We start from the raw sequence: 26,026 nt of genomic DNA, 5'->3' as shown, positions 1-26,026 counted from the left end.
AAAACCAGCTCTAGGGTGTTTCTGCTTCTTACAACCAGAAGTTCCAAAAGCAGAGAGCGAGAGATGGAGGAAGGAAGTGCAGAAGTTTAGGAGGGAGAGGACAGATGGAATCAGAAGTCACAGGAAGGTCAGGGAGGAGCATGAACCCAGCTGGGTAGTCCGGAAGGTCGGGTGGCAGTGCCTAAGCAGACACGACAGGGAGGTTCACAAGGCCAGGAGGGAAGAAAGAGGTGCTGGTAGGAGAGAAGAGAAAGTAGCTGGACAGGGAAAGTGCCACGGGAGAACCAGAGCTGGGAAACAGAGGAGGAAGCAGGACAGAGGAGGAGGTGCAGGGCAGGGAGCCCCCCCACCCCCCATCCACCGACACCCAGCCAGGGCAGTACCTGTTGGAGGCTGCTGCTCCAGACACAGTGCTGCCAGCCCCCATCCGCACCTTTGGAGTCCAGGCAGGAGGTGCAGTTGGGCAGGAGGTGACACGGAGTGGGGCAGGGTAGGGGGGGCGATGACTCCACCGGCATTGGGGACACATTCAGCAGAGAGTGGCTGAAGCAGGTCCAGTCATAGGTGGGCTGCACCGAGAGGATGCGGCGGGTCTCCCCTGGGGTTAGCGGCACAGGAATTAGAACTGGTCCCCCCTCCCCTCCCCTGCCCTCTCCCTCCCTTCCTTGGGCCCAAGGGTCCAGGCCCCCACACGCTCCTCCAGGGGACCGAGCGGGCCTCACCTGTCCTCTTGAACTGCCTCGTCCACATGCACTTGCCCTCCCGGGTGCACTGCTCACAGTCGGCGGCCCCACACACAGCCTCTGAGCAGTTCCCGGCCCAGAAGACCTCCCGCTGGTTGATCCGACAGTCATTCTCTGAGGTGCAGGACCCATTCCGCCCGATGCAGGCGCCCTCGGGGCAGTTGGTACACCACTTACAGCGGGGGGCAGATGCCTGGTGGAGGAGCATGGGCTCCGTGGGGTCCTCAGGGTCCCCCAGCACCCCTCGTGACCTGGCTCTTCCCACCCAACCTCAGCTGAAGCTCCTGAGATGCTCCCAACCCATCGCCCCCACCATTCACCTCTCCATCTCCAGGCTGCAGGGTCCGGGGGTGGCGGGCCAGGCACTCACTGCAGGTCCGGAGACGTCGACATTCCTCTGGAGAGCGAGGCATTGGGGAACACGGGGGGCCCCCACAGCCCAGCCTGGAGAGACATGAGGCCTGGTTCACCACACCAGCCAGACCCCATCCCTCCTCCTCCTGCCCTTGCTACTTCCTTGTGCTTCCTAGACATCGTCCTGCAGGCCCCCCAACGTGCACCCCGAACTGGTCTCAGCACAGGCCTCCCAACCTGCTCCTCTCCCATCCTACTTGGCAACGGTCTCACGTCCCCATCACCCCAGCCAGAGATACTGGACAATACCCCACACCTTCCTGCCCCTCCAGTCACCAAGGCATCCCCCCGTCTCCACCCCTGCAGCCCCTTGCCCAGCTCAGGCTTCTCCCTCTCACCCCAGCCTCCTCTTCCTCCTTGGCCTCCTCCAGGGCCTCCACCGACAGCCTCCTTCACCACTCTCTCCTTCCCAATAGTCCCAGGGCTTTGTGCCCAGGCCTGTTGCTGCCCTCCCCTGCTCAACCTTCCCTGGCTCCCCATCACCCACAGGGGAGGTTCATAACCCCTTACCCAGAATCCCTGAAGGTGCACATACTTCAGAACTTTCCAGATTTTAGAAAAGCAGTAGGTGTACCCACTGCCACATAGCACTCCTAGTGGAGTCTGGGGAAACACCCCATAAATCAAACCCTTTAATAATTCAGTAGTAAACATGGTGACATATTTAATGAGCCAAGCCAAGCCCGTTAGTAGTCCCATACCAGTTCAGGATAATTGCGGAGCCAAAAGAGTTTGTGCTGAACCTGGGACAGCCCTTTCAGCTTCCTGAGATGTCTGGAGTCCAAACTACAGATGAGGAATCCGTGGACCTGGCTGGAGCCCAGCGCCACAGCCAGGCACGGGAAGCACTTTCTGAGATGTCCCCACCCACACTTCCAGTCTCATTTCCCCCCAACATAGACGGGCTCTAAAATACACCAGGCACAGCCCCACTTCTGAACCTCTGCTGGTCCAAACTCTACTGGTCCTTTAGGAGCCAGTTCAGACCCAGCTACTCCAGGAAACATTCGTGGATGATACCCCAGCCCCCAAGCAGGGCTTCTCACTTGCGGGTGCCCCAGCACGACCCTGTGATGAAGTCACCCATTTTCCCATGTGAGCTGATATCCCAACCAGACAGTACCCTTCTGTGGCCTCCCCCCAAGCCTGGCCTGGCACAGAACCCCTTTTGGAGGGCACCTGTACCACCCCCCCCCCCCCCGTGTGATGTTCAGTCACCATGGTTACCTATGAGCCTGGTCTCCGGACAAGCAGGCCCCATGGCACCAGGTGCAGGCCCCAGACTGGTTACAAGCTTCAGGTGAGGGCAGCAGGCGGCAGGGGTCAGGGGGCAGGGTCAGGGCCAGCAGGCGGCCCAGGGCCACTCCCCCGAAGCCACCTGAGATGTACAGGCGGCCTCCTACCGCCGCCACAGCGTGGGCCACAGACTCCTCCATCGGGGGTCCCACAGAGGCTGGGCCTGGCGAAAGACAGAATGTTCAAAGAGATCGTCAGAGAAGACAGCCTCATAAAGATCCCAGTCAGAGGGGGACGCTGAACGGAGCAACAGGCTAAGGAGAGCAGAGACGGACCGGGAAAGACAGACAAGATACGTAAGGCCAGACAGGGCAAGAGAATCGGACACAGACAGCAAGACAAAAGAGAGGGAGAGACAGGGGCGCCTGGGTGGCTTGGTCGGCTAAGTGTCCGACTTCGGCTCCGGTCGTGATCTCACAGTCCGTGAGTTCGAGCCCCACGTCAGGCTCTGTGCTGACAGCTCAGAGCCTGGAGCCTGTTTCAGATTCTGTGTCTCCCTCTCTCTCTCTGCCCCTCCCCTGTTCATGCTCTGTCTCCCTCTGTCTCAAAAATAAATAAATGTTAAAAAAAAAAAAAAAGAGAGAGAGAGAGGGAGAGACAAACAGAAAAAGGAAACAGAAAGAATGAATGGAATGAGAATAGAGACAAAGGTTTTGGAACCGGACAGAGGCAGTGGTTGCACAACATCCTGAAGGTACCAGACACCACGGCATTGTTAATTTTATGATGGTTAATTTCCTTATGTGAATTTCGCCTCAAGTTTTTTAAATCCTCCAGAAAAAAAAAAAAAGAGAGAGAGAGAGAGGCAATCACAGAGAATTAGATGGGGCGCCTGGATGGCTCAGTTGGTTAAGCGTCTGACTTCAGCTCGGGTCATGATCTCATGAGTTCGAGTTCATGAGTTCGAGCCCCACGTTGGGCTATGCTGACAGCTCAGAGCCTGGAGCCTGCTTCGGATTCTGTCTCCTCTCTCTGCCCCTGCCCCACTCATGCTCTGTCTCTGTCTCTCTCTCAAAAATAAATAAACATTAAAAGAAAATAAATTAAAAAAAAAAAAAGAGAGTAAAAGGGAATTAGAGACAGAGAGTCAAAGAAAGAAGCAAAAAGAAAAGGGAGGAAGGCCCAGAAGCATACACAGTTATATACACTTACATACATACCACTTAAAATGGTAAGTGAAATAGAAAGGCAAGGTACCAGCCCCTTTCCAGCCTCTGAACAGCAGAGCCCCCCCCAACCCACATATAACAGTACTGTCTCCAGAGAGTGGGATTCTGTGGGATCTTTTTCTTCTCATTTCGCTAATTACATACAATGAATATTATTACTTTTATAATCATAATAAAAAATACAAACTTTCTAAGAAAAGAAAGGTGGGCATCTCCATGGGTGTTTATTGTTTATTATTATTATTTTTAATGTTTATTTATTTTTGAGAGAGAGAGAGAGACAAAGTGAGAGTAGAGGAGGGACAGAGAGAGAGGGAGACACAGAATTGAAAGCAGGCTCCAGGCTCTGTGCTGACAGCACAATGCGGGGCTCGAACTCATGGACCGTGACATCATGACCTGAGCCAAAGCTGGACCCTTAACCCATTGAGCCGCTCAGGCGCCTCTCCATGGGTGTTTAGATGATAGAGGGGAAAGAGGCTTTGCCGGTGGGTCTGAAGGGGCCCAAGTGACCCTGGATGACGAGGCTCCCAGGACAGGGCCGGGACCCCTCCAGGATGTCCCTGGGCCTCCCAGGGAGAGCACTGGACTTACGGGTGAGGTCGGGCAGGAGCCAGGCATTGCAGTTGACCTGGTAGAGTAGAACGTCACTGCTGAACTCATCAGGGTCCGAGCGCCCCCCAAGGACCACCATGGTGTCCCCTAGCAGGGCTGCGGCATGGAAAAGCCGGGGGCGTGGCTGTTGGGATGACACCCGCAGGATGGCTGGTCAGAGCCCACACTCCTCTGCTCTTCACGCTCCCTCTCAGCCCACCTGCCACCCTGAACCCCATACCTCAGCCCCCAGCAGCCCACCCAACCCCTAATCTCCTTCAAATCTCACCTCCCTCACTCTTCAGAGCAGCCCCCAGGGCCATCTCCCTTCCCCGAACTCCCCGAGCCCCCATGCCCTGTTCCCCGGGAACCTGGCACTGGCTGCTTGAGATGAATCCCACATTTCTTGTGTGACCTTGCCAGCTGGGCTGGGGGCACCCTGGGGGTGAGGCTAAGGCCCCAAAAAGGGCTTGGAAATATGTTTGCGGATGGAACACTCAGTTGTCTCTAACCAGCACATCCAGGGTCCGCCTTCTCCCACATACTATCTCCTTTGGCCTTGAATGCAGGAGGTTCAAGTAGCCTCAGTCCCAGATTTTTTGGATGGGGAGGCTGGGAAGTAGAGGGACCTGCCAGGGCTACACCAAGAGAGGGGCAGAGCTGGAGCAGAACCCAGGCCTCTGACCTCCTGGTCTAGGATTCTTCCCTCCCAGTGAGCGATGGGAGAAGGGGAGACGTGGGGTGCCACAGGCCAGTCTAGGGGACTGGAAAGGAGGGAGGGAGGAACCCAGGCTTGAGCCAGGCCATGGGGCACTGGAAAGGGAGGGCCCTCCTTCCTGCCCCCCTACACCCAGCTGTGTACACCTCTTTTCCTGACCTTTGCCCCCTGGGAAGGGGCCAGCAGGCTCCAGGTGCGGTCAGGACAGTGCAGGGAGTAGAGCTCAGGGGACGGGGCTGCCAGTTCCACGTGGAAGCGGAAACCCCCAAACACGTAGAGGGAGTCAGTGGCCTCGTGGTACACGGCAGAATGACCATAAAGACCTGGCGGGGGCGGGGGGGTGGGGGGGGGATGAGTAAGCAGAGACTGGGGGGAAGGGCTGGTGATTAGGAACGTCCCCTGCCACACCTCCCTGGGCTCCCCTTCCTGTGACCGCACCACCTAGGAGCTCTTCTCAACCCCTCCTTCCCCCTTCGGCTTGAAAGGACAACCACTAGAGACCCTGGGCAAGAGAAGACAGGGAGACGGGGTACCTGGATGTCCTGGAGGGCAGTGATCAAAGAATGGAAGAGGAGAGATAGGAAAAGAATACCTAAGGGGCGGTGATCTAGGCCCTGGGAGAGGAACATGGTGGCCCAGTGTCATGGGGCAGAAGGTGGGCAGCTTATCATGGACTAAAGAGAGAGACGGAACTTCCCAAGAGGTGGTCTCCTGAGAATCTGGTGGGCATGGGGGGGGGGGGGGGAAGACAGGGAGACAACCAGCTATAAGGGACAGTGACCATAGGGTGTAGCAGTGGACAGAGAGCCTACACAGAGCCCTGGATGGCCAGGCGTCCAAGGTGCTGTGCCCTCCCTGTCCCCAGCCTGACCTGTGGGGGGTGTCCCGCTCTGGGCTCCAGACACCCAGGTGCCAGTCACCAGCTGGTACTCAAACAGCTGCTGGTTGAAGCCATTTTCGGGGGAATAACCGCCCACCAGGAGCAGGGACAGGCCGCGGCGGGCAGTTAGGGTGTGACCGGCAACTGCTGGCAAGTCCACAGTCTGAGGAACCTGGGGGACACAGGGCAGAGGTCACCAGGGAGCAGGGGGTTAGGGGTAATCTTGCAGGTAGAAGACTCAGAATTCCTGACCGCCCCCCCCCCGCCCCCGGCCTTGAGCTGCTAAGGAGGTGCTGAGCTGCTCAGAGCTGGTCAGACCCCAAGCTTCCGACATGCCCAGCCTGGTCCCAGCAGGTGTGCATGGGCGTCGAGTCATTTCTGCCTGCTCGGGGTCACTGACGCAGGCAGGGGCAGCCTGGTGTTTCTTCTGGAAGCCCTTGCTCTTCTCTCTCACTCTGGCTGTGTGGGGCTGACTGTACCCGCTCCACACAGTGGGCTGTGTCCCCGCCTAGCGGACAGGAGGATCACATCCGCTTGGCCACGGACTAGGTTGGGAATACAGCATGACCGAGGATGGCTAGTAAACTTCAACTTTAGGACTTGTGCTGGAGCCCGGAGGGGCGGGGCAGGGGGGAGCTACATCCTCTGGGGGTGAAACGGCAGGAGCGGCTCTGGTCACCCCTGCTGGAGATGGACTGTGGGGGCTGGAGGAAAGGAGACGGGCTCACCTTCTCCTGCCGCCACTGCAGGGTGGTGAGGTTGAGGACCCAGAAGTCGCGGGTGACACCCCCGGCCGTGAGTCCCCCCAGAAGGTACATGGCACCACGGCCGGCGGACACATAGGCAGCCGCGTGGAAGGAGCGAGGGGAGGGGCCCGGGCCCCCATCCTCGGCCCCGGCTAGCATCTGTGTCCACCGTCGCTCGCTCACGGAGTACCTGGCGCCAAGGTGCAAAATCCAAGTCTTAACTTGAGTCATCCCAGTATCCTCCGGGGTGACCCCCCCAACACACAGTTATCCCAACATCCCCTAGGGTGACCCCCTATTATCTTACCGTCCCCCCCACCCGGGATAGCACCACCCAAAACAGTATCCCAGACCCTGAGATGAGCCTCCTGTGACAAGTGCCCCATCATCTTTTGGGATGTCTGCCTGCAGAAGTTTGTTTGTTTTTGTTTTACACCAGGTGGTTTTTTTCTGCCCCCGAAGGGACTCTTATGTGACAGACCTCTCAGCATCTCCTCAGGTGACCTTCTCTCACTCAGGTATCCCACCTCCCGGAGGCATCCCTCACCTGTACAGGTTTCCTAGCAGCCCCTGGGGCAGGCCCAGGCCCCCAAACATCCACAAGGTGGCATCAGGTCCCTCCACCATGGTGTGCCCCAAGCGGTGTAGGAATCGGCTAGCAGTGTCCTGGGGGTGGAGGTGGGGACAGGAGGGGTCAGGCTAACATCACTATAAAGTGTCAGGCTGCATGTGGGGTCTGGGGGCTGGTCCCAGGAATTGGGCAGGGGGCGGGGGGCAATGATCCAGGAAGTAGGCTGTGTGGCACCTCCTTGCAGGAGTGGCATCCACAACTCACAGCTGAGAGGCGGCTGTCCATGAGGGTCTCCCAGACCAGCTGCCCGCCGTCCAGCTTCGTGGCACAGTCAGGACCTCCGAAGCCCTCAGCACAGATGCACACACCCAGGCTCTGGGGAAGAGCAGACGGGGACTCAGAGGGAGCCCTGACCACCACCCCCGTCCCACACGGCTTGTCCTGTCCACCCCCACCGCCCCATACCTGGTTACAAGTCCCCGCCCCGCTGTGGGCGTTACAGTTCTCGGGACACAGAGCCATGCGGCAGTGGGGGCCAGCCCAGCCCTGAGGACATCGGCAGAGTCCAGCACCTGCGGCCCCGTCCTGGGCCACACACTCCTGGGGGACAGGGCAGCTCCCCGGGCCCCCTGACCCGCAGCGGGCAGAGCCCACGGAAGCGTTGAAGCCCCAGGACGAGGAGCCATTGGCCTCCCAGTGCAGGACAAGCAGGCCTGTGGAGGAGAGAGGCCAGAGACTTGTGGCAGGGCTGGGCTCCAGGACGCTGCTCTACCCCCAGGTTTAGAGAAAATCCAGTGTAACTGGGCAGGGGAGGAAGGCACTCCTTGTAACTTATAATCACTGCCATGCTTAGCTGTTCTGCACCCTGCACACTCTCTCCTTCATCCAACCCATCAAATTCCAATCCCAACCCCATCACCGGCAAGCTCCGAACCCTCCACAGCTCCCTACAGCTCTGACCTAAGACCGAGTCTCCTTACGGAATAGATCAGTGGTGAGGGAGAGGGGCAGGAATTCCTCATGGGTGTACATAATGTCGGGGGTGGGGAGGGCGTTGGGTGGCTCAGTCGGTTAATGCATCCAACTCTTGGTTTCTGCTCAGGTCATGATCTCACAGTTTGTGAGTTTGAGCCCCGCATTGGGCTCTGCATTGACAGTGTGGAGCCTGCTTGAGATTCTCTCTCTCCCTCTCTTTCTCTGCCCCTTCCCTGTGTATGCACACGCTTTCTTCCTCTCTTTCTCAAAATAGATAAACTTTAAAATAATAATAAGGGGCGCCTGGGTGGCTCAGTCAGTTGAGCGTCCGACTTCGGCTCGGGTCATGATCTTACGGTTCGTGGGTTTGAGGCCCGCATTGGGCTCTGTGCTGGCAGCCCAGAGCCTGGAGCCTGCTTCAGATTCTTCCCCTCCCCTGCTCATGCTCTGTCTCTCTCTCAAAAATAAATAAACATTAAAAACATTTTTAAAATAATAATAATAATGCCTTGATAAAGTTATGTTAATAGTGGAGATGCCATAGGCCCTCTGACCTCAAGGCCTCCCACTCTCCCAGCCCTCTGTGCTCTAGCAGGGCAGGTCCCCAGACTGCCTCTCCGGGCCTGGGCACCTGCTACTCTTCTGGCCTCCAGAGCCTGGAGAAGAACCCTCCTCCCTCTCCCACACCGCCCCCTTCAGGCCTCAAGTGAAATCTCACCTCTAAAAAAAGCCCTCCCCAACCCTCCAGACAGGCCAGGTGCCTCCTTTCTGCTTCCTCTCATCCCTTAGCAAAGGTATCACTATTCTGACTAAAATGTGTTGATGCTGTTTGTTACCCTCTTCCTCCCCACCTGCGTCCCTTGTCCTGCTGTACGCCCCGGGCACCCAGCTCGGGTGGGGCTCACTGAAGGTGCTCAGTACACATTTGCTGGGTGAAGTGAAATCGAGGGCCCCTAGCTCTAGTTGCTCTCTGTGGAGGGCTCCGGGGTCGCGTGCAGTCCCCAGCAGGCCAACTACCACTCCACCCTCTCTTCCAGCCCCGGAACCACTCCAATTTACAATGTGAACAGGAAGTATTTCCAAACTCGGGCCCTTCAGCCGCCACAGGTAACAAATTATTTTTAGCGCAACTCCATCAGACAAGGCCGGTTTCCCAACCTCTCAGCACTGTTGCTGTAACGGGCCTGGTAATTCTTGGTTGTGGGGGCCATCCTGTGCACTGCAGAAGGCACAGCCGTATCTCCGGCCTCCACCCGTGACACGCCAGCAGCACTCGTGACAATCGCAATGTCTCCAGACTTAGCCAAATGGCCCGAGGGGCAAAATCCTCCCCCACCCCCACCCTGTTGAGAACCACCAGGCTGAGGAGACAGTCAGGGGCCTTCACGCCAGCCACATTCTGTGTACCCCAAAGACTTGTCCTACATGGGCCTTCTCTCAGAGAAGCAGCCCAGCCAGGGCAATCCTATTAGCCTCTCAGCTGAAGAAACTGAGGCCCAGATGTAGCAAGGGACAGCATCACCCAGGAAGTCAGGGGCAGAGTTGGGCTGGGTCTTGAGCCCACCTCAGGGAGCAAGGTACAGGGACAAGGGCTCCATAGTCCAGGACAGGGTCCCGCTTTCCCCAGCCACCATACCAGACAGGGCCTGCACAGTGAGAGGCCTGTCCCGCCGCTGGCCACAGAAGGCAGCAATGAGGCTACGGTCCGACTGGACGACACCAGTGTCCAGGAAGCGCGGGAATCCATCAAAGGCCAGGACGTAGCTCAGCTGGAAGTGAAGGATGCAGAGTGAAGGATCAGGACAGTAAGGCTGAGAAAGAGGGACGCTTGGGGACGCTTGGGGAGGAGGAGGAGCTCAAAAGGAGAGGGCAATCTGAGACCGGGAAACGAGCTGCTTGAAACTTCTGGGCAGACTGTCAAACTGTGGCACGGAGGCTACCCTTCCCCTCCCAAGCTCACAGCAGACATGGCTAATCGATGGATCAGGCACTCTGCACGGGGCCTCGTTCTCGGTGCCCAGCTCCTGGCAGCCCCTACCTACTGGCCAGAGTTGGCACACACACATTGTACAGATACTAACCATGCCTGGACCGAGGAATGGGGAACGGGGGGCTCAGGAAGTAGGAGGTGATCTGGGGAATGGGAGGGTCTGTGGGCTTAGGAATGAAGGTCTGGGGTCTGAGGAAGGGAGCTTAGGGTTTGAAGGATAAAGAAAAAGGGATGTAGGGTCAGGGCCTGTCTGAGGATTCAGACTGGGTGGGGGAAACATGGGCCTGAACTCTGGCACCCTCGGCACTCACCGTGCAGGGGGTGCTGCTGTCGGGGGAGAAGGTGAGGGTGAGGGGGGGACAGAGGGTCCCAGGGGCACAGGGCTGCAGCACCTCGGTGGCTGAGACAACCCACACGCAATAGGACAGGCCTGGCCCAGCTCTCGCTGCCCCACCGCCTGGAGGCAGCAGCCCCCCAACCCGGCGTGAGCCCAGCGCCACTGAGGACACGTTGGTAAGGAGGGCACGCCCCCCACACTCCCGGAAACAGGAGCCACCAGCCCTGGGGAGACGGAGGAAAGAACAAGAGCGTCAGACCAGCCTTGCCCTGTCCTACCACATCCCTAACCACACCCTGGCCCACCTGGCTGGCCCCTGGCTCACCGAGGGTCCCCATAGTAGCCGGGGGAGCAGAGCTGGCAGTGGGCACCTTCGGTGTGGTCCTGACAGAAGCAGAGCCCGCTGAGGTTGTCACAGTGGCCGCGGCGCGGGTCCCCATGCCCGTTGCACTGGCAGGGCCGGCAGCCGCCCGAGCCCGTGGCGTTGCCAAAGCTGCCGGGCCGGCACCGTTCGCAGTGCTCCCCCCACGTCCAGTCTGTGGGGGCCCCAGCAGGTGGGACACAGAGTCAGGGCAAGGCCAGGAGGGGCCCGACAACTGGCTCAGCCTATCCCTGACCCCACCTGGCTGCTTCAAAGGAAGGTAAGCAGGGGCCCAGACTGGGGAGGAATAGCCAAGTCCCAGGACAGGGGGTGGCACCGAAACCGTTTGGGGTCAGAAGCAGGCAATGGGACAGGGGGATCCACAGCTGGGAGAGGAGACCCAGAAGCCCAGGCAGAGAAAGGAAACTGGAGCTGGCCCCGGGGGTGGGGATGTGGCCGCTCACCCTGGCACTCATCACAGAAGCCAGGCCCCCGCCGGCGGCAGTGGCTGTGGAAGTTGCAGCCGCAGTCCCGGGAGCAGCGGGGCGCCGGGGGTCCCGGGGCGGGCGTGGGCGGGGGCAGGTCTGACGTCCAGCCCAGGTCACACACGCAGGTGAAGTCAGGGGGGCCGCTGCACACACCGTGGCCACAGTCTTCCAAGCACCTGAGGGCGTGGCAGGAGCACGGAAGGGCTAGGCAGGCCCTCGGCCCCCAAGGCACCCCCCGACACACCCCATTCCAACCCATCATCTCCACGGCAACGCCATCACAAGCGACTGCCTGTTCCACGGTCCTGGGCTCCGTAGGCGGCCCTGTCTCCAAGGTAACCCCATTGCACGTGGTAACTTCTGTCTCTATAGTAACCACGTATCACCACTGGTGATCTGCTCTCTGTGAAAACCTCTTTCAACTTGGTCCTCCTCCATTTCCATGGCGACGCTGAAGACTATGGCCCGCAGTCCATGGATGACCCGTCTCCACAGTAACTAGTGTCACACTGGGGACCCTGTCACTCTAATGAGGGCCTACCCCGCAAGGTAAAAACCCCGGGGCTCACTGGGGATGCTGGTTCCAGGGAGGCACCCCAGCACCATGATCACCTCCTCCCTCCATCTCCACGTGCCCCAGCCCTGGGGCGACATCTCCATGGAAACCCGCACCCACTCACGTGCGGTTGCAGTATGTGATGCCATCGCCCTGGTAGCCCCGCTGGCAGTGACACTCGTAGCTGAGGGGTGTGTTCAGGCAGGTCGCCCGCAGGTGGCACCGCGCCAGGCCCAGGCGACACTCGTCCACGTCTGGACAGCGGGCATATGCCCAGCGGGCAGGGAGGGCCACAGACAGCCCCAGGCCCTCCCCCACCCACAGAGAGCAGTTACCCCCACCCAGAGGCCCCGAGAAGTCCCCCTGAAGGCACCTGGGGGGGCAGGAGGTGAAGAAGGGGGTGGGAACAGAGAGAAACAAGAGACAGAGACAGGGAGACAGTGAAAGGGAGAGAGAAGGAAAGACAGAAACAAAAAGACAAGAAGGAAGAATGAGAACAAAAGAGCCACAGAGCCCGGGTAGGAGTGGAGAAAAGAGAGAGAACCGGAGAGAGAGGGGAAGGGAAGAAAAACAGAGAAAAGGTGAAGGAGCAGAGAAACAGGCCATTAGAATTAGGGCGGAAGGAGAGCCGCATCCCCCGCCCCACCCTCTGGCCTCACTGTCCCCTGCCTCACCGTCCCAGCGTGGGGTTGTCCTCATTGCCGCACCAGCCGCACTCATGGCTCTGCAGACACTCGTGGCAGGTCAGGAAGCGGTCGCAGCTCCGGCACCGGGGCTCTGAGTGCACGCTGCAGGGCGACAGGCGTGGTGGGCGTCCCACCGCCCCCTCCCCCCGGCTCCATTCTCCTCTCTGGGAGCCCCGCCACCCTGACAAGACTGTACCTGTCGTCCCAGCCACGGCAGCCCCCGTGCGGGTACCGTGCCAGGTAGGCAGCGAACAGGAAGCAGGTGTGGGTGGACTGACACCAGGCGCACTGGCTGGAGTTGGCCAGGCAGTCGTCACAGGTTAGGCGTCTGGGGGCGGGGAGCAGGGACAGGGTCAAACCGGCCCCCACAAACCCTCCCCATACCCTCTCCCTGGGCCCAGGCGGCTCACTGGCTGCAGAGCGGGGGACACTCCTCTGGGCTCTTCAGGGCGCCCCGACTCCGGCCCCGCCGGCTGCACGCTGCATCCCCTTTGCGGCTGGTGCTCTGATGCCACTCGCAGAAGGGGTCCTGGGGAGTTAAGGAGGAGGAAGAGCCCAGCTTAGCCATCTCCCTTGGGCTGCCAGCACAGGCTCCGTCCCCAGCCCAACTAGCAGCTGCCTCCCTCACCCACCCACCCCCCAGACCACCCCTCCAAGCCCACCTCCCTCCCCAACTGCCATCCTCTCCAGACTCTCCCCTCCAGCCACGGCTGAAGATCCGTGGGAACTGCCTTCCCAACAGCCACTGCCTTTTGGGGCAACAGAACCCCTACGTGTGGTCCAGATAGGGCTGATCTATCCTGAAGATTCAGATGTGGACAGGGCCACACGTCCTCCCCCTCAGCCTCACAGACGGGTCTGAAAGTCGGCACAAGACCCAACCAGAGCCAGTGAAATGTCCTTCTAGGACTTCCGTTGAACTGGGGGCGAGAGTGGGGTGAGGACGGAAAGTTGCTTTCTTCCACTTAGGACTCGGGTAGCTGAGTGGGGGGGACAACGGTCTGGAGCCCTTGTGAATCCCTTGCAACCCCTGAGGAATGAACCTCCAGGGAAGCAAGGGTATAGAATGAAGGGAGGTGGATGCCTGACGACACGGTCTGAATCACAGGCCTAAAGACCTACTCCTGGACTCTGGAGCCTGAGCCCATAAATGCTCCTCTGGTAAGGAGGTACCAACTTGGGTTTCTGGCAGTGACAACAGAGAGAGTCCTGATTGCCGGGAGCCCATTCTCCAGCCCCTCTCCTCTGCTCCCCACCCGGCTCTCAACTGTAGATCAAAGACAACAGCTCCACCTGCCTCCTGCCACTGCCCCCAGGGGGACCCCTAAGATGCCCGTGCCAACTCCAGGGGCCCTCCCCCTTTCCCAGTCGCCCGATTTGGCTGCTTTTGTCTCGAGACCTCCCCTCTGTGGCTTGGCAGGCACCTGGGTACAGGCGTGACAGTCACGATGCTCCTCGCAGAGCGGGCAGAGGGCAGGCACCAGCACCAGCAGGGACCCACCGGTCCTGTCGTCCCCGCAGTGGGCCCCGCTCTGGCGCAGGTGGCAGGTGGCGCTGGTCAGGCACCAGCCGCAGCCCTGGTCCGCCAAGCAGCCCAGGCAGGAGGAATAAGACGAACAGGCTGAAGAGCGGTAAGGCTCCAGAAAGAAGAAGGAGATCTCCTGCGGGAAGTGCTCACGTTAGGATCAGGGGTCCACACTCCGAGTCACAGGGCAAGAGTCGAGGTTGGGGGTAGGGGTCAGGGTTTGGGGGTTTGGGGCTACAGACTTCAGTGTCTGCAGACAAAGTTGAGAACTTCAGCGTGTAGAAAGTCAGGATTTAGGATGAGCAGACAAGAGGGCATCAGGGTTTGAGAGAATCTAGAGATTAGAGGTCAAAGTAGAGAGGGCAGAAGTCAGGGCCAGTGGGGTCAGGGCAGGAGTCAGAATGTGAGATCAGGTCAGAGTCTGGGGGTCGGAGGTTGGGGCCTAGAGGGCTCAAGGTGAGGCCCAGAGTTCAAGAGTCAAGGGGTAAGAGGTCAGGTCAAGAGGGTTAGAATTTGTGCTCTGGCATTCAGAAAGCTCCGGGGAACTGAAGTCAGGGCCTGGGTGAAGGGTCAGAGGCCAGGGCCTGGGTACTCACGCTGCCACCTGGCACGCCGGTCCGGTCCCACAGCAGGGTAAGTTCACTGTGCCCAGGGCCTGCCGAGCCATTGAGCTGGCCCCGGATCTCGACCGCATACTTGTGGCCCCGGCCAGGCAGTGGGAAGAGGCGAGCAGACCCCGGGCGCTGCAGCCGCCTTGTCTCCTTCTCCTGCTGAGCCACCCAGCGCCCCACCTCCTCCTGGGTAGGGGTGGGGGACAGACAGGGGCCTCAGAATGTTCCAGTGCCGCCCTAACCCCTGAAACCTCCAAGAGCCCCAAACCCACCTAGCACTCACCTCCATCCTGGGAAGAAGGCCTCGGAGTTCCTTAGACCCCAAGAATCCCTGCAAACCCCTAAACCCTCCAACAACCCACCTCAGGGAAATCGGATTTAGTAACTCAGACGTTCCCCACCTTCTTCAAAATTCCCCCCAAACTCCACTCATAACCGAAAACCCCAGGGCCTCCCTCCACTAAGGATATATCCCATGCCTCTGATTTTTCCCTAGTCTTCCCCTGGCACTATACACCCCAGCCCCCGTACTTATAATTAGCAGCCCCCCTGAACGTTCAAGCACCCTCACCATGTTCTCTGTGTCAGGGCCACGGGCCATCCGGGCCAAGACATGTAGACGCTGGGCCCGGGCCCACACAGCTACATCCTCAGCCCCTGGCCCCCCAGGCCCTCCTGGCAGCAGTGGGTGGATGAAGCCACGGTAGACCAGGGACACGTCGGTCTCTGGGCTGGGCGTCAGAGTGATGGTCGTACTGCGGACAATCAGGACCTGTGCCAGCCAGGGAGAAGGGGATGTGTGAGTGTCTCTTTGCATGGCCCCTCGGTGTCCACACCCAACCTCCTTCCCTATTTTATGAAACATGAGACTGAGGCCAGGGGCACTCTGAGTTGGGACTTCAACTCAGACAACAGACAACAGGGTCCCAGCCTCTGCTCATCACTTCTCTCAGTAAAATCCAGGACCCCAGACCTTTCAGGAGCCTCTTCCCTGACATTTCACCTTTCTACCTAAACCCTTAAAGAGTCCAGATTTTTTTTTTTTTAAGTCCCTTAACTACAGGGTTTGGAGAACTTCCAGGTTAGTGAACACATCCACGCCAGCGAGGGGTGGCACCCCAGCTCCATGAGGACAGAGCTCCTTCGCTCACAGCCCTTCGGAGCCTCGCCCTCTGTAACGTGTTCTCTGTTATACAACAAACCAGTACATAAGTTTAAAAAAAAAAAAAAAAAAAAGAAGAGTCCAGATCCAACATTCAAAGTGACAGACACACTACGTAATTTGTTAGCGTGTGTTTTATAATTGCAAAAGAATGGAATAACCCATGTGTTCGTCAACAGGAGGCTGTTTAAATAAACTGCAGCACTACGGCCCTAGAATCTAAATGGACTATTACAAAGCTTTAAACAAAACAAAAAAAATGAGGTGTTTTCTAAATTCTAAGGAGCTTGCCAGGATATGTTAAGAAACAAAAGGAATGGGGTTCCTGGATGGCTTAGTTGGTTAAGCGTCCGACTTTGGCTCAGGTCATGATCTTGCAGTTCATGAGTTCAAGCCTGACTGTGCTGAAAGCTCAGAGCCTGGAGTCTGCTTCAGATTCTGTCTCCCTCTTTCTCTCTCTGCCTCTCCCCAACTCAGGCTCTCTCTCTCTCTCAAGAATAAATAAACATTAAAAAAAAAATTAAGAAATAAAAGGAAGGAGCACCTGGGTGGCTCGGTCAGTTAAGTGTCTGACTCTTGATCTCAGCTCAGGTCACAATCTCACGTGAGATCAAGACCCGAGTCGGGCTCCACACTGACAGTGCGGGGCCTGTTTGGGATTCTCTCTCCCTCTCTCTCTCTGCCCCCTTCTTGCTCGTGCGAGTGCGTGTGCTTGCTCACTCTCTCTCTCAAGATAAATAAATACATTTTTTTAAAAAATAAATAAAAGAATATTACTTTTTGTGCAAGAAAGAAAAATAATTCAATGTCACATTCACATGTATCTGAATAGGCAGACTCTGCAAGGATATAAAAGAAATCCAAATGGATCTTCCAGGAAGAGTCAGGGTGGTCTTAAGTTGGGGAGATGCTAGGGAGAGCTTCCCATACTGCTCTAGATAGGGAGCAGGATAGATGGAGACCCTTTTTGCTTAACAACTTTTTACATCATTGTGATTTTTTCCCCATACAACTTCTAAAAATCAAGAAGTAGCCACTGCGGAAAACAATTTGGTGGTTCCTGCATAAGCTAAACATTGAATCACCATATGACCCAGCAATTCTGCTCCCGGATATAAGCCCAAAAGAGCTGACAATAGGTGTTTATTGCAATACATACGAATTTCAAATCATTCTTTTCTACGTTAAAAACTAACATAATATTGTATGCCAATTATACTTCAATTAAAAAAAATAAAATATTTTTTATTTTTATTTTTTTTTTCAACGTTTATTTATTTTTTTGGGGACAGAGAGAGACAGAGCATGAACGGGGGAGGGGCAGAGAGAGAGGGAGACACAGAATCGGAAACAGGCTCCAGGCTCTGAGCCATCAGCCCAGAGCCTGACGCGGGGCTCGAACTCACGGACCGCGAGATCGTGACCTGGCTGAAGTCGGACGCTTAACCGACTGCGCCATCCAGGCGCCCCCATTTTTTTAAAAGCAAACACGGGGGCGCCTGAGCAGCTCAGGGGGTTAAGTGTCCGACTTCAACTCAGGTCATGATCTCACAGCTCCTGAGTTCGAGTCCTGTGTCGGGTTCTGTGCTGAGAGCTCAGAGCCTGGAACCTGCTTCAGATTCTGTGTCTTCCTCTCTCTCTCTCTCTGCCCTCCCCCATGCACGCTGTCTCTCTCTCTCTCAAAAATAAATAGACATTAAAAAATGAGTTGAGGGGCGCCTGGGTGGCTCAGTCAGTTGAGTGTCTGACTTCAGCTCAGGTCATGATCTCACAGCTTGTGAGTTCGAGCCCCACGTCGGGCTCTGTGCTGACAGCTCGGAGCCTGGAGCCTGCTTCGAATTCTGTGTCTTCCTCTCTCTGCCCCTAACCCACTCATGTTCTGTCTCTGTCTCTCTCAAAAATAAAGATTAAAAAAAAAAAAAAAAATGAGTTGAAAAAAAGCAAATATGTATGCAAAATGGTTTATCCATGAATGCTCACAGCAGAACTATTCCCAATAGCCAACAGGTATAAACAGCCATCAGCTGATGAATGGATTGGCACAGTCATACAAGAGGATATCATTCACCCATAAAAAGGAACGAAATTCTGAGGCATGCTACAACATGGATGAACACTGAAAACACTACTTTAAGTGAAAAAAACCATACACAGAAGACAACGTGTATGATTCCATTTATAAGGCATATCCACAGTTGGCAAATCCAGAGTTAGTAGACCGTCAACCACTAACCAGTAAAAGGTTAGTGGCTGGCCAGGGGCCAGGGGGAGAGGGGGAATAGAGAGGGATTACTTAAGGATCTGGGGTTTCTCTTCAGGGTAACAAAACTGTTCTGGAACCAGGTGGTGATAGTTGCACAATATTGTGAATGTGCTTAATATCAGTGCTGGTAAATTTTACACGATGTAAAATTTTACACTGTGTGTTTTAGCACAACTTTTAAAAATCGGACCCTTGAATGTAGAGACTTATGAGGCAAACACAAGAGCTGTATAGAACCATTTGAAAAACGAAAACCCCAGGACCAGACCCTTCAACACTCCACGCTGGGCCCCACCCCCTGGCTCCCCACCTTGTCGGGCTGGGAGGCGTTGGGCGGCTGCTGGAAAGTGAGCAGGTGCAGGCCAGGCAGGAAGCTCTGGGTGACGCAGGCCTCCAGGGATGTGACGAAGACAGGCGCAGGCCCCCACCAGCCCACGGTGCCTGAGATCTGCTCCCCTCGGCAGCGGGCCTGTTCTGTGAGGACGGGGGGGGGGGGGCGGGCGGGGGAAGGTCAGCATGGGGCGCTGTCCCGCCCCCTCCCACACTGCCAATGGGCACTCACCAGGCCGAGGGAGGCAGCTCTCATTATGCACGCACCAGCCCAGAGCACCGGGCCCCCGGGGAGGAGTTGTCGGGCCGCTGAAGGCCAGGCAGGCCTGGCAGTCACCCAGAAGGCGGCCCAGACCCAGGCAGCTGGCAGCTGGACACTACAGGGAGGGGAGGGGACAGGGGTTACTGTCCACAGGGGCTTAAAGGATCTGGAAAGGACTGTAGATTCAGGAGTAGTGGGGTGGAAGGCACCAGGAAATTAGAGAAGGGACTTGAAAGCCACTTGGAATGAGGAAGAGCAACAGGACAGGAGCTAAGGGATCTGGGGACAGGGTCACAAGCTCAAAAGCACTGGGAGGGGTCAGAGGTTGAGGGGTCAGGAATGCCAATCTTAGGTGTGAAAACAAGTGTCCCAAGTGAGAGAAAGTCCTTCTCTGCTTGGTTTAGACAGAGGGAGACGCTGACGGCCGTGTCTCTGCACTAGGAGACAGAGCTGGGACGGTCACTCACAGCCCCAGACGGGGTCCCAGGAGGTGGTGCAGCTTGGCAGGCCCCCTGACACCAACTGCATTCAGGGTCTCGGGAGCAGACGCTGTGGTCCGTGTACATGGAGCAGTAGTCTAAGTGGTACTGCAGAGACGGGGAGTGGGAGAGGGGGCTCCTGAGACCTGGAGCCTGCTCCCTCATCCCCACTCCCTGTGATCATCCCGGGGAGCCTCCACTGCTCACTCAGCACCTTGGGGATCCCTATCTGCTCTGCCCTCAGCCCCAGGGACCTCCGCTCCTCCCCCCTTGAACCTGGGGACCAACCTCCCTCCTCTCATATCCCTAGGGACCCCAGTCCTTCTCCCAGGGACTCACCCCACCTTTCTCCCTCATCCATGGGAACCATGCTACCTCCTTCCCAGCCACCCTCTCCCTATCACCCCAGTGCTCACGTCCGGAGCAGGCGCCTGGAACACAAAGGGAGGCACCTTGTAGGCCATCAAGTCCCCACGAGGCCGGCCACTGTACCCCCCAGCCACCAACAGGACACTGCCACCAAGCACAGCCGCCACATGCGAGTATCGACCACTGGGAGGTGCTGCTCGGCCTAGGAGAATACAGATCCCCCCCCAACAAGGACATGAGACTCTAACCAGTCTTCCCTTGTCCCTCTAACCACGGCTCCCTTGTCCAGAGGACTACCCAACTCTCCTATGCTTCAGCCCAACCTGCTACTTCCTGCTTTAACCCAGCGTGCCCAAGGAAGCCCTCCTAGCATGTCTGGCCCCACACCTGCCAGAGCTTCCACACCACTGTGCAAACCACCTTGAAGACAGAGCATGATCTTGGGGGTCAGAAAAACTTGGCTTCGATTCTTATGTCTACCACCTACTTGGGCTCAAGTCATGGATCAACTACTAACTTGCTGAGTGGCCTTGGGCAAGAGACTCAACTTCTCTGAGTTGGTCTCTTCCTCTGTAAATGGAACTGTCCTCCTGCCCTCAGGGAGCCACGAGGCAGGGTGCCTGGCTCTCTCCTGGTGTTGTCTATCTGGCACCAGCCTCCCTTCTGGTGACAACTCTGATTTTCCTCTGGAAAACCACCTTCTCCCACTATAGTCCACAGGCTCAAGTTGAGCTGACCCTGCCTCTGGCAGCAGTGGGGCTTAGCCCAGGCCCATCAGTGTCAGTGATAAGTTCTGGAATAGGACCAGTTCCTTCAATTCTTGGGAGATAGCACCCTCTTCCCTCTGAGCATTTTAAACACATTTTTTTTTTTAACGTACTTTACTTTGAGAAAGAAAAACAGAGAGAATGCGACCAGGGGAGGGACAAGAGAGAGAGGGAGAGAGAGAGAATCCAAGCAGGCTCTGCACTGTCAGCACAGCGCCTGACACAAGCCTCGATCTCACGAACCGCGAGATCATGACCTGAGTGGAAATCAAGAGCCAGACGCTTAAGCGACTGAGCCGCCCAGGTGCCCCTTCCCTCTGGGCATTTCAAAGGAGTAGATATAGTCCCAGGGCTGCTGGTGACCATTTACAAATGACAAACCTGCCACAGAATGAAGTGAGCTCAAACAAGGGCTAGCTGATGCCATCACGTAAGCACCCAGATCCAGACCAGCCTGAAGCCAGTTTTCACTCATATGAGCCAAGAACTTGGGTTTTGCTCGAGCTGGCTGGGTTGGATTGGTCACTTAGAGCCAAGGGTCCTGACTGATGTGTAAGTGGTCAGTGATCGGTGACCCCTCACCCTCTTACGGAAATGTATGCTCTGTAAACACATGGGACTTGGCCTGGGGACTTGCAAACTACAAAGGAGGAAGAGGCCTTTGGCCTAAAGGAGAAACAGGGACAGGCAGATGAGCCCTGGATTCAAGGCCTCCTCATTCTTCTGTGGGGGGGGGGGGGCGGGGAGAATAGATGGGCCCCCTAGAAGTCCACAGCCCCCTGAAATAATATGCCCAGTTTGTGTTACAAGCGTCTTTCTGAGGAGAGGGCCTGTGGCTTTCTTCTGATTCTCAAAGTAGTCGGATTCAATGAGTTTGAAGGTTTCTCCACCCCCCCTCCCAGGCAAGTCCTGGGGCTGGATTCTGACCGTACGAGACAATATACTGAGCTCTTCGCTAGGCTGTCTCCATCTTTGAGCCATCTCAATTCATTCTCACAACAGCCCAGTGGGTTAAGTGTTACCAGCATCCCCATTTCACAGATGGGGAAACTGAGGCATGGGATGATTAAATGATATTTTTGCACAGATGGTTGTTTGGGGACAGCCATCCTGGTTCTGCCACTTGCCCATTACAGGACCTTGAAAAGGTCCCCTCGTAGGTAGGCACTTCGCTGGGGCAGCTGGAAACTGGTAAAACCTGGACTGGAGCCTAGACCCGTGCTGCTGTAACTGCCTCCGGTCTCCATGGCAACGGTGCCCCTGTCCTGCCTCCAGCACAGGTTTGCCCCCCGAAGCCAGCTCCAGAGGGACGTCTGGCTCACCCTACAAGGACCGAGGTGGCTCCTGCCTGAAGCCCAGATTCACTGTCAGGGAAGCGCGACTCTCAGAAGCCCCTCAGGAAAACGGACGGGCCACTCACCCTCAGGGGTTCCCGGGGGGGCAAGCTCGGCCCCCGACACCCACTGATGGCAGCCAAGGTGGTAGAAGAAGAGGCCATCTTCATAGCATTTCTCCTCCTGGTAATGGGTGTGCACGTTGCCCCCTAGGAAAGGAGGAAAGGGGCACAGCTGGCAAGCCTGGCGGACGTGGGGACACCCGTGCAGGGAGCCTCAGCTCAGTGCGGGCTTGGGGCCCTGGCAGGCAGGCGGGATCAGGGAGCCTCCTCACCATAGACCACCATGTAGTTGCCCAGGACGCTGGCTGTGTGGAAGGCTCTCTCCCGTGGGCCCTGGAGCCCATCCCGGCCCTTCAGGGTGGTCCACACGCGCCGATCCACGTGGAAAAGCTCTGTGGAGTTCACCCGCACAGAGAACCTGCAGGGAGCGGCAGGGGAGGAGCTCAGGGCAGGAAGGGCTTCTCTCCCTCCCTTGGGCTCTCAAGAGCTGTGAGATCACCCAGGGTGAGACCGGCTGTGACGGGGTTTATGTCCCCTTGGGACGAGAGGCTCCTGCTGGGCAGGACACAGCTCTGGCTCATCACTGGGTTCCGTGCATAATCTAGCCAGGGCTGGCCCTCCAAGCAGGGTGTGGCTGAGGGGATGGATGGGTGGGAGTGTGTGGGAAGGAACTGGCCAAGACAGTGAACGAAGGGATGGAGAATGAGTGAGCGGGCGGGCACGTGAGGGACTGAATGACCTAGTGAGTGACCGAATGACTGCAGAAGTACATCAGTGGGCGAAGACCAGCAAAGACTGAAGGCCCAGGGGACTGGGCCAGGCTTGGCCCTGCAGGGCAGGTCACTTACCGCGCGGTGGAGGGCCGGTGTCCACCGTGAACCAGCAGGGTGCGCGAGGGGGCATGGAACACCATGGAGTGGCCCGTGGCAGCAGGAGGCCGCCCGCCTGCTGGAATCACCTGCTCCCAGTAGCCCCCACTGGTGCTGTCGAGACGGAAGCGGAAGAGGCCAGAGGAGAAGAGGTCGTGCTGGGTGCGGCCACCAGACACGTAGAGCCAGATGTCATCCACTAGGGCGGCGGCGTGACCTGCCAGGCCTGGTGGCCCCGAGGAACTGGAACCAGGTGGTGCGAGCAGCTCCCAGTGGCCCCCGCCCAGGGGGCTGAAGGCCCACACGTCGCTGGTGAGGGAGCCATCAGCCAGCTCACCCCCCATGAGCACCAGGGAGCCGGCCCAGGCCACAGCCACATGGGAGTGACGGGCAGCCTGTGAGAAAGAGACCGGGAGACAGATGGTGACACACAGAAAGAGTAACAGAGACAGAGACACAAGAAAAGACAGAGACACAGAGAAAGACAGACAGAGATACACAAAGAGATCAAAGAGAGACAGACACATGCAAATACAAAACAGAGGTGAGACAGAGGAGGCAGGAAACAGAGATGGTGGAGAAAAGAGAGACACATAGCCCAGAGGGAAGACACAGAGTCCAAGAGAGAGCAGAAAACCAAGAGGCAGGGACAAAATCGGAGAGAGAAACCAAGAGAAAGAGACAGGAGGTCCACAGAAGAAGATGCAGAAGAGGAGATAAAGGAAGAAAAAAGGAAATTAGAGCTAGAAAAGCAGAACCGGGAGGAGTAGGTGGGCCTGTATCAAGCTGCAGGGGTGGGGACGCGTGGGATGAGGGTGTCGCTCTGTTGGGGGTGGGGTGGTGGCTGGCTGGGCCTCACAGAGTGGACAGGCACCTCTGAGCAGGGCAGGGGCGAGGCGGGGTCCATACCGGGGCAGGACTCAGGTCCCAGCGCTCCCAGGTGTTGGCAGAGAAGTTGTACAGGACGAGATCACCCAGGGCTCTGTTGAGGTCCTGGCCTGCGGAAGGGGAGATGGCCTCAAGCCCTGGCCACAGGCTGCAGGCTGCTGGAGACAGACACGCACCCCCTCTGCTCACCTCCAAAAACAGCCAGCAGACCCGGCGGGGACAGGAAGGCACCAGCTGCCCCAATACGGGCCGAGAAGGCAGGGTCCCCGGCACTCACGTTGTGCCACCAGCCAGCCCCCTGGTTCTCCCACAGGTGCAGGTCACAGGCGCGTCCCAGGAAGCCAGGCTCACAGCGGCATGGTCCCAGGGGCTGGAGGGGAGACAGGACACAAAGGCAGGGATAGAGAGAGGAAAAAAGAGAGGCGGGGGAGGAGAGCCAGAGCCCGAGTGAGACATAAGGGGTAGAAAGGGAGAAGGAAAAAGATGGACAGGAAAGGAGAGATGGAGTGAGATAGGAAGGAGACAGGCCAACAGACGGAGAAAGAAAGGGACACAGTGACACATCAAGAGGGAGGAAGAGAGGTAGAAAACAGCAGACAGACCAACAAAAATAGGGGAATGGGAAAGACAGAAGGACCCAGAGAGGAAAATGAGGACAGACAACAAGAGGAGAGGTTGGAGAAGAAGGACAGTGGTGAGGTCAACGTCAGCCTGGGCCGGAAGACTTCAGTCTGAGGCCCGAGGTCAGTGGTCAGAAGTCAGAAGTTGGGGCTGGAGGGGGTGCCTGGGTGGTTCGGTCAGTTGAGCACCCAACTTCGGCTCACGTCATGATCTCACAGTTCGTGAGTTCAAACCTCGCGTCGAGCTCGCTGTCAGCATGGAGGTGCTTCTGTCCCCCTCTGTGCCCCTCTCTCTGCCCCTCCCCTGGTTGTGCACTCTCAAAAATAAATAAACATTTAAAAAGAAGAAGAAGAAGTCGGGGCTGGGGGCCCAAGGCCAGACAGAGTGCCTGGGTTAGGGGATGGAGTAGCATCTGGCAAGCAGAAGGCAGGTGGGTTCACAGGTGGGAGGTAGGTCACGGGCAGGACGGGAGTGGGCTCAGGCAGAAGAGGGGCTCCAGATAAAGGTGGGGTGGGGCAGGGTGTGGAAGGAAGAGGGGAGTACTGTGGGTGACGGGAGGGTCCCTGGCGGGGTTGCTGTCATGGGAGAGGGCAGAGTGGCAGGGGGGTTTCAGGCAGGGGCAGAGTCAGGAGATGGGGCGGTAGGTGTGGTCACAGATCAGGGCCCCAGGGGGACGCAGCGGGGGCTGGGCTCACCGAAGCGCAGGTGCCGTGGCCGCCACAGTAGGCCGGGCACTCCTGCAGGCTGCAGTCAGGGCCCCCCCAGCCGGGCTCGCAGGCGCACACGCCAGGGGGCTGGCACTGCCCGTGGCTGCTGCAGCCCCCGGGGCACAGGGAGAAGCGGAAGGAGGCATTGAAGCCCAGCAGGTTGTAGTTGGCATCACTGAAGAGGTGGAGGAGCATCTGCAGGCACAAGACGGGCAGGGTTCCGGGGACTGGACGGCGAGGGGGTCCGCTCCTGTCCCCATCCCCCCCAGGAGTCCCCACCTCCTGTCTTTGTCTCTCTCCACCCTTCTTTGTCCCTGTGTCCTGTTTGATGCCAAGTCTCTCTGGCTGCCTCCACCCCTCCCCATCTGTTTCCTTGTGCGTCTCTATCGCCCTTTCCTCCAAACTCCACCTAGACCTCCGGCCAGAGTCCCGCGGTCCGGCCACACCGACCTTGCCTGAGGAAGCCTCGATGGGCGGAGGCCGAGTGCTGCCACTCAGACTGGCAAGCAGGGGCCCTCGGGGAGAGTCGCCGTCATACACAAACAGGTAGTCGTACGTGCATTCCGTGTCCAGGAAAAGAAAGTCCAGCAGGATCCGATGCTGGGGGCTTGGGGCTGGGCAGCGAGAACAGAGGGGCTGGGCTCAGATGCGGACCCTCTCCCCGGGCCTCCATGCAGCCCAGCCAAGAACACCAAGCCCCGCTCCACATGACGCTGGGGACCCAAAGGGGAGTCAGACCTGAGCCCTGCCTTCAAGGGGCTCTCGGTCTCACAGCCCAGGGAGGTCAGACCTGTGACAGCAAGAGGGCCAGGAGCCAGAGAAGGAATTACAGTATCACCCCTGGAAAAGGCTCCTGATACCAGGCTGAACACCTCCCACCATTCAGATGGGAAAACTGAAGTGCAGAGAGAAGAACCCCATCCCCGTGGTCACACAGAGTTGTTCTTGTTTATTTCTGAGCCTCGGACACTAAGCCTGAGGGGCAGGGTCCAGGCCTGAGCAGAAAAGCCTACTCCCGGGTGGAAAAGGGCCTCTGGGAGGGTCCCCCGTTCCAGAACTGATCAGAACTCCAAACAAAGGGGCCAGTTTCTTGCCCCATGGACAAAGGCTGAACCTTGGAGCACCACAGATCCTCTCGGCCCCCGCCCAGGTCTCATCTCTGTTTACTGTAGTAGCTAAAGGCACAGACTTGAGCCAGACTGCCCAGGCTCACATCTTGGTTCTGCCACTTACTAGCTACTAGCTGTGTGGCC

At 57.6% G+C, this 26,026-nt stretch overlaps 1 protein-coding gene across 3 annotated transcripts in view; it reads right to left on the bottom strand.

Annotated features, from left to right (window-relative positions):
* MEGF8 (multiple EGF like domains 8) overlaps positions 1-26,026 on the bottom strand; it is a 40,900-nt gene that overhangs the window by 9,886 nt on the left and 4,988 nt on the right. For 2 of the 3 annotated variants that reach the window (XM_045442215.1, XM_045442213.1), the window contains exons 2-35: positions 25,224-25,387; positions 24,762-24,968; positions 23,635-23,815; positions 23,467-23,555; positions 22,537-22,952; positions 21,961-22,106; positions 21,713-21,835; positions 19,573-19,727; positions 19,145-19,264; positions 18,648-18,792; positions 18,396-18,559; positions 15,232-15,432; positions 14,646-14,846; positions 13,949-14,185; positions 12,935-13,053; positions 12,721-12,852; positions 12,513-12,626; positions 11,963-12,211; positions 11,259-11,458; positions 10,759-10,969; positions 10,408-10,657; positions 9,743-9,875; positions 7,597-7,844; positions 7,396-7,506; positions 7,108-7,226; positions 6,543-6,750; positions 5,806-5,986; positions 5,468-5,476; positions 5,094-5,257; positions 4,217-4,361; positions 2,385-2,616; positions 1,064-1,187; positions 723-936; positions 384-598 (exon numbers count right to left, since the gene is read on the bottom strand). In XM_045442215.1, coding sequence (XP_045298171.1) covers positions 384-598; positions 723-936; positions 1,064-1,187; positions 2,385-2,616; positions 4,217-4,361; positions 5,094-5,257; positions 5,468-5,476; positions 5,806-5,986; positions 6,543-6,750; positions 7,108-7,226; positions 7,396-7,506; positions 7,597-7,844; positions 9,743-9,875; positions 10,408-10,657; positions 10,759-10,969; positions 11,259-11,458; positions 11,963-12,211; positions 12,513-12,626; positions 12,721-12,852; positions 12,935-13,053; positions 13,949-14,185; positions 14,646-14,846; positions 15,232-15,432; positions 18,396-18,559; positions 18,648-18,792; positions 19,145-19,264; positions 19,573-19,727; positions 21,713-21,835; positions 21,961-22,106; positions 22,537-22,952; positions 23,467-23,555; positions 23,635-23,815; positions 24,762-24,968; positions 25,224-25,387 — 5,927 coding nt within the window. The remainder of the gene's footprint in view (positions 1-383; positions 599-722; positions 937-1,063; positions 1,188-2,384; positions 2,617-4,216; positions 4,362-5,093; positions 5,258-5,467; positions 5,477-5,805; positions 5,987-6,542; positions 6,751-7,107; positions 7,227-7,395; positions 7,507-7,596; positions 7,845-9,742; positions 9,876-10,407; positions 10,658-10,758; positions 10,970-11,258; positions 11,459-11,962; positions 12,212-12,512; positions 12,627-12,720; positions 12,853-12,934; positions 13,054-13,948; positions 14,186-14,645; positions 14,847-15,231; positions 15,433-18,395; positions 18,560-18,647; positions 18,793-19,144; positions 19,265-19,572; positions 19,728-21,712; positions 21,836-21,960; positions 22,107-22,536; positions 22,953-23,466; positions 23,556-23,634; positions 23,816-24,761; positions 24,969-25,223; positions 25,388-26,026) is intronic. The other variant, XM_045442214.1, reaches the window with a different exon arrangement.

The sequence above is a fragment of the Leopardus geoffroyi genome, chromosome E2 (assembly GCF_018350155.1).
Source record: "Leopardus geoffroyi isolate Oge1 chromosome E2, O.geoffroyi_Oge1_pat1.0, whole genome shotgun sequence".
Classification (NCBI taxonomy): domain Eukaryota; kingdom Metazoa; phylum Chordata; class Mammalia; order Carnivora; family Felidae; genus Leopardus; species Leopardus geoffroyi.
This window is presented reverse-complemented; position numbering and strand designations above follow the sequence as displayed.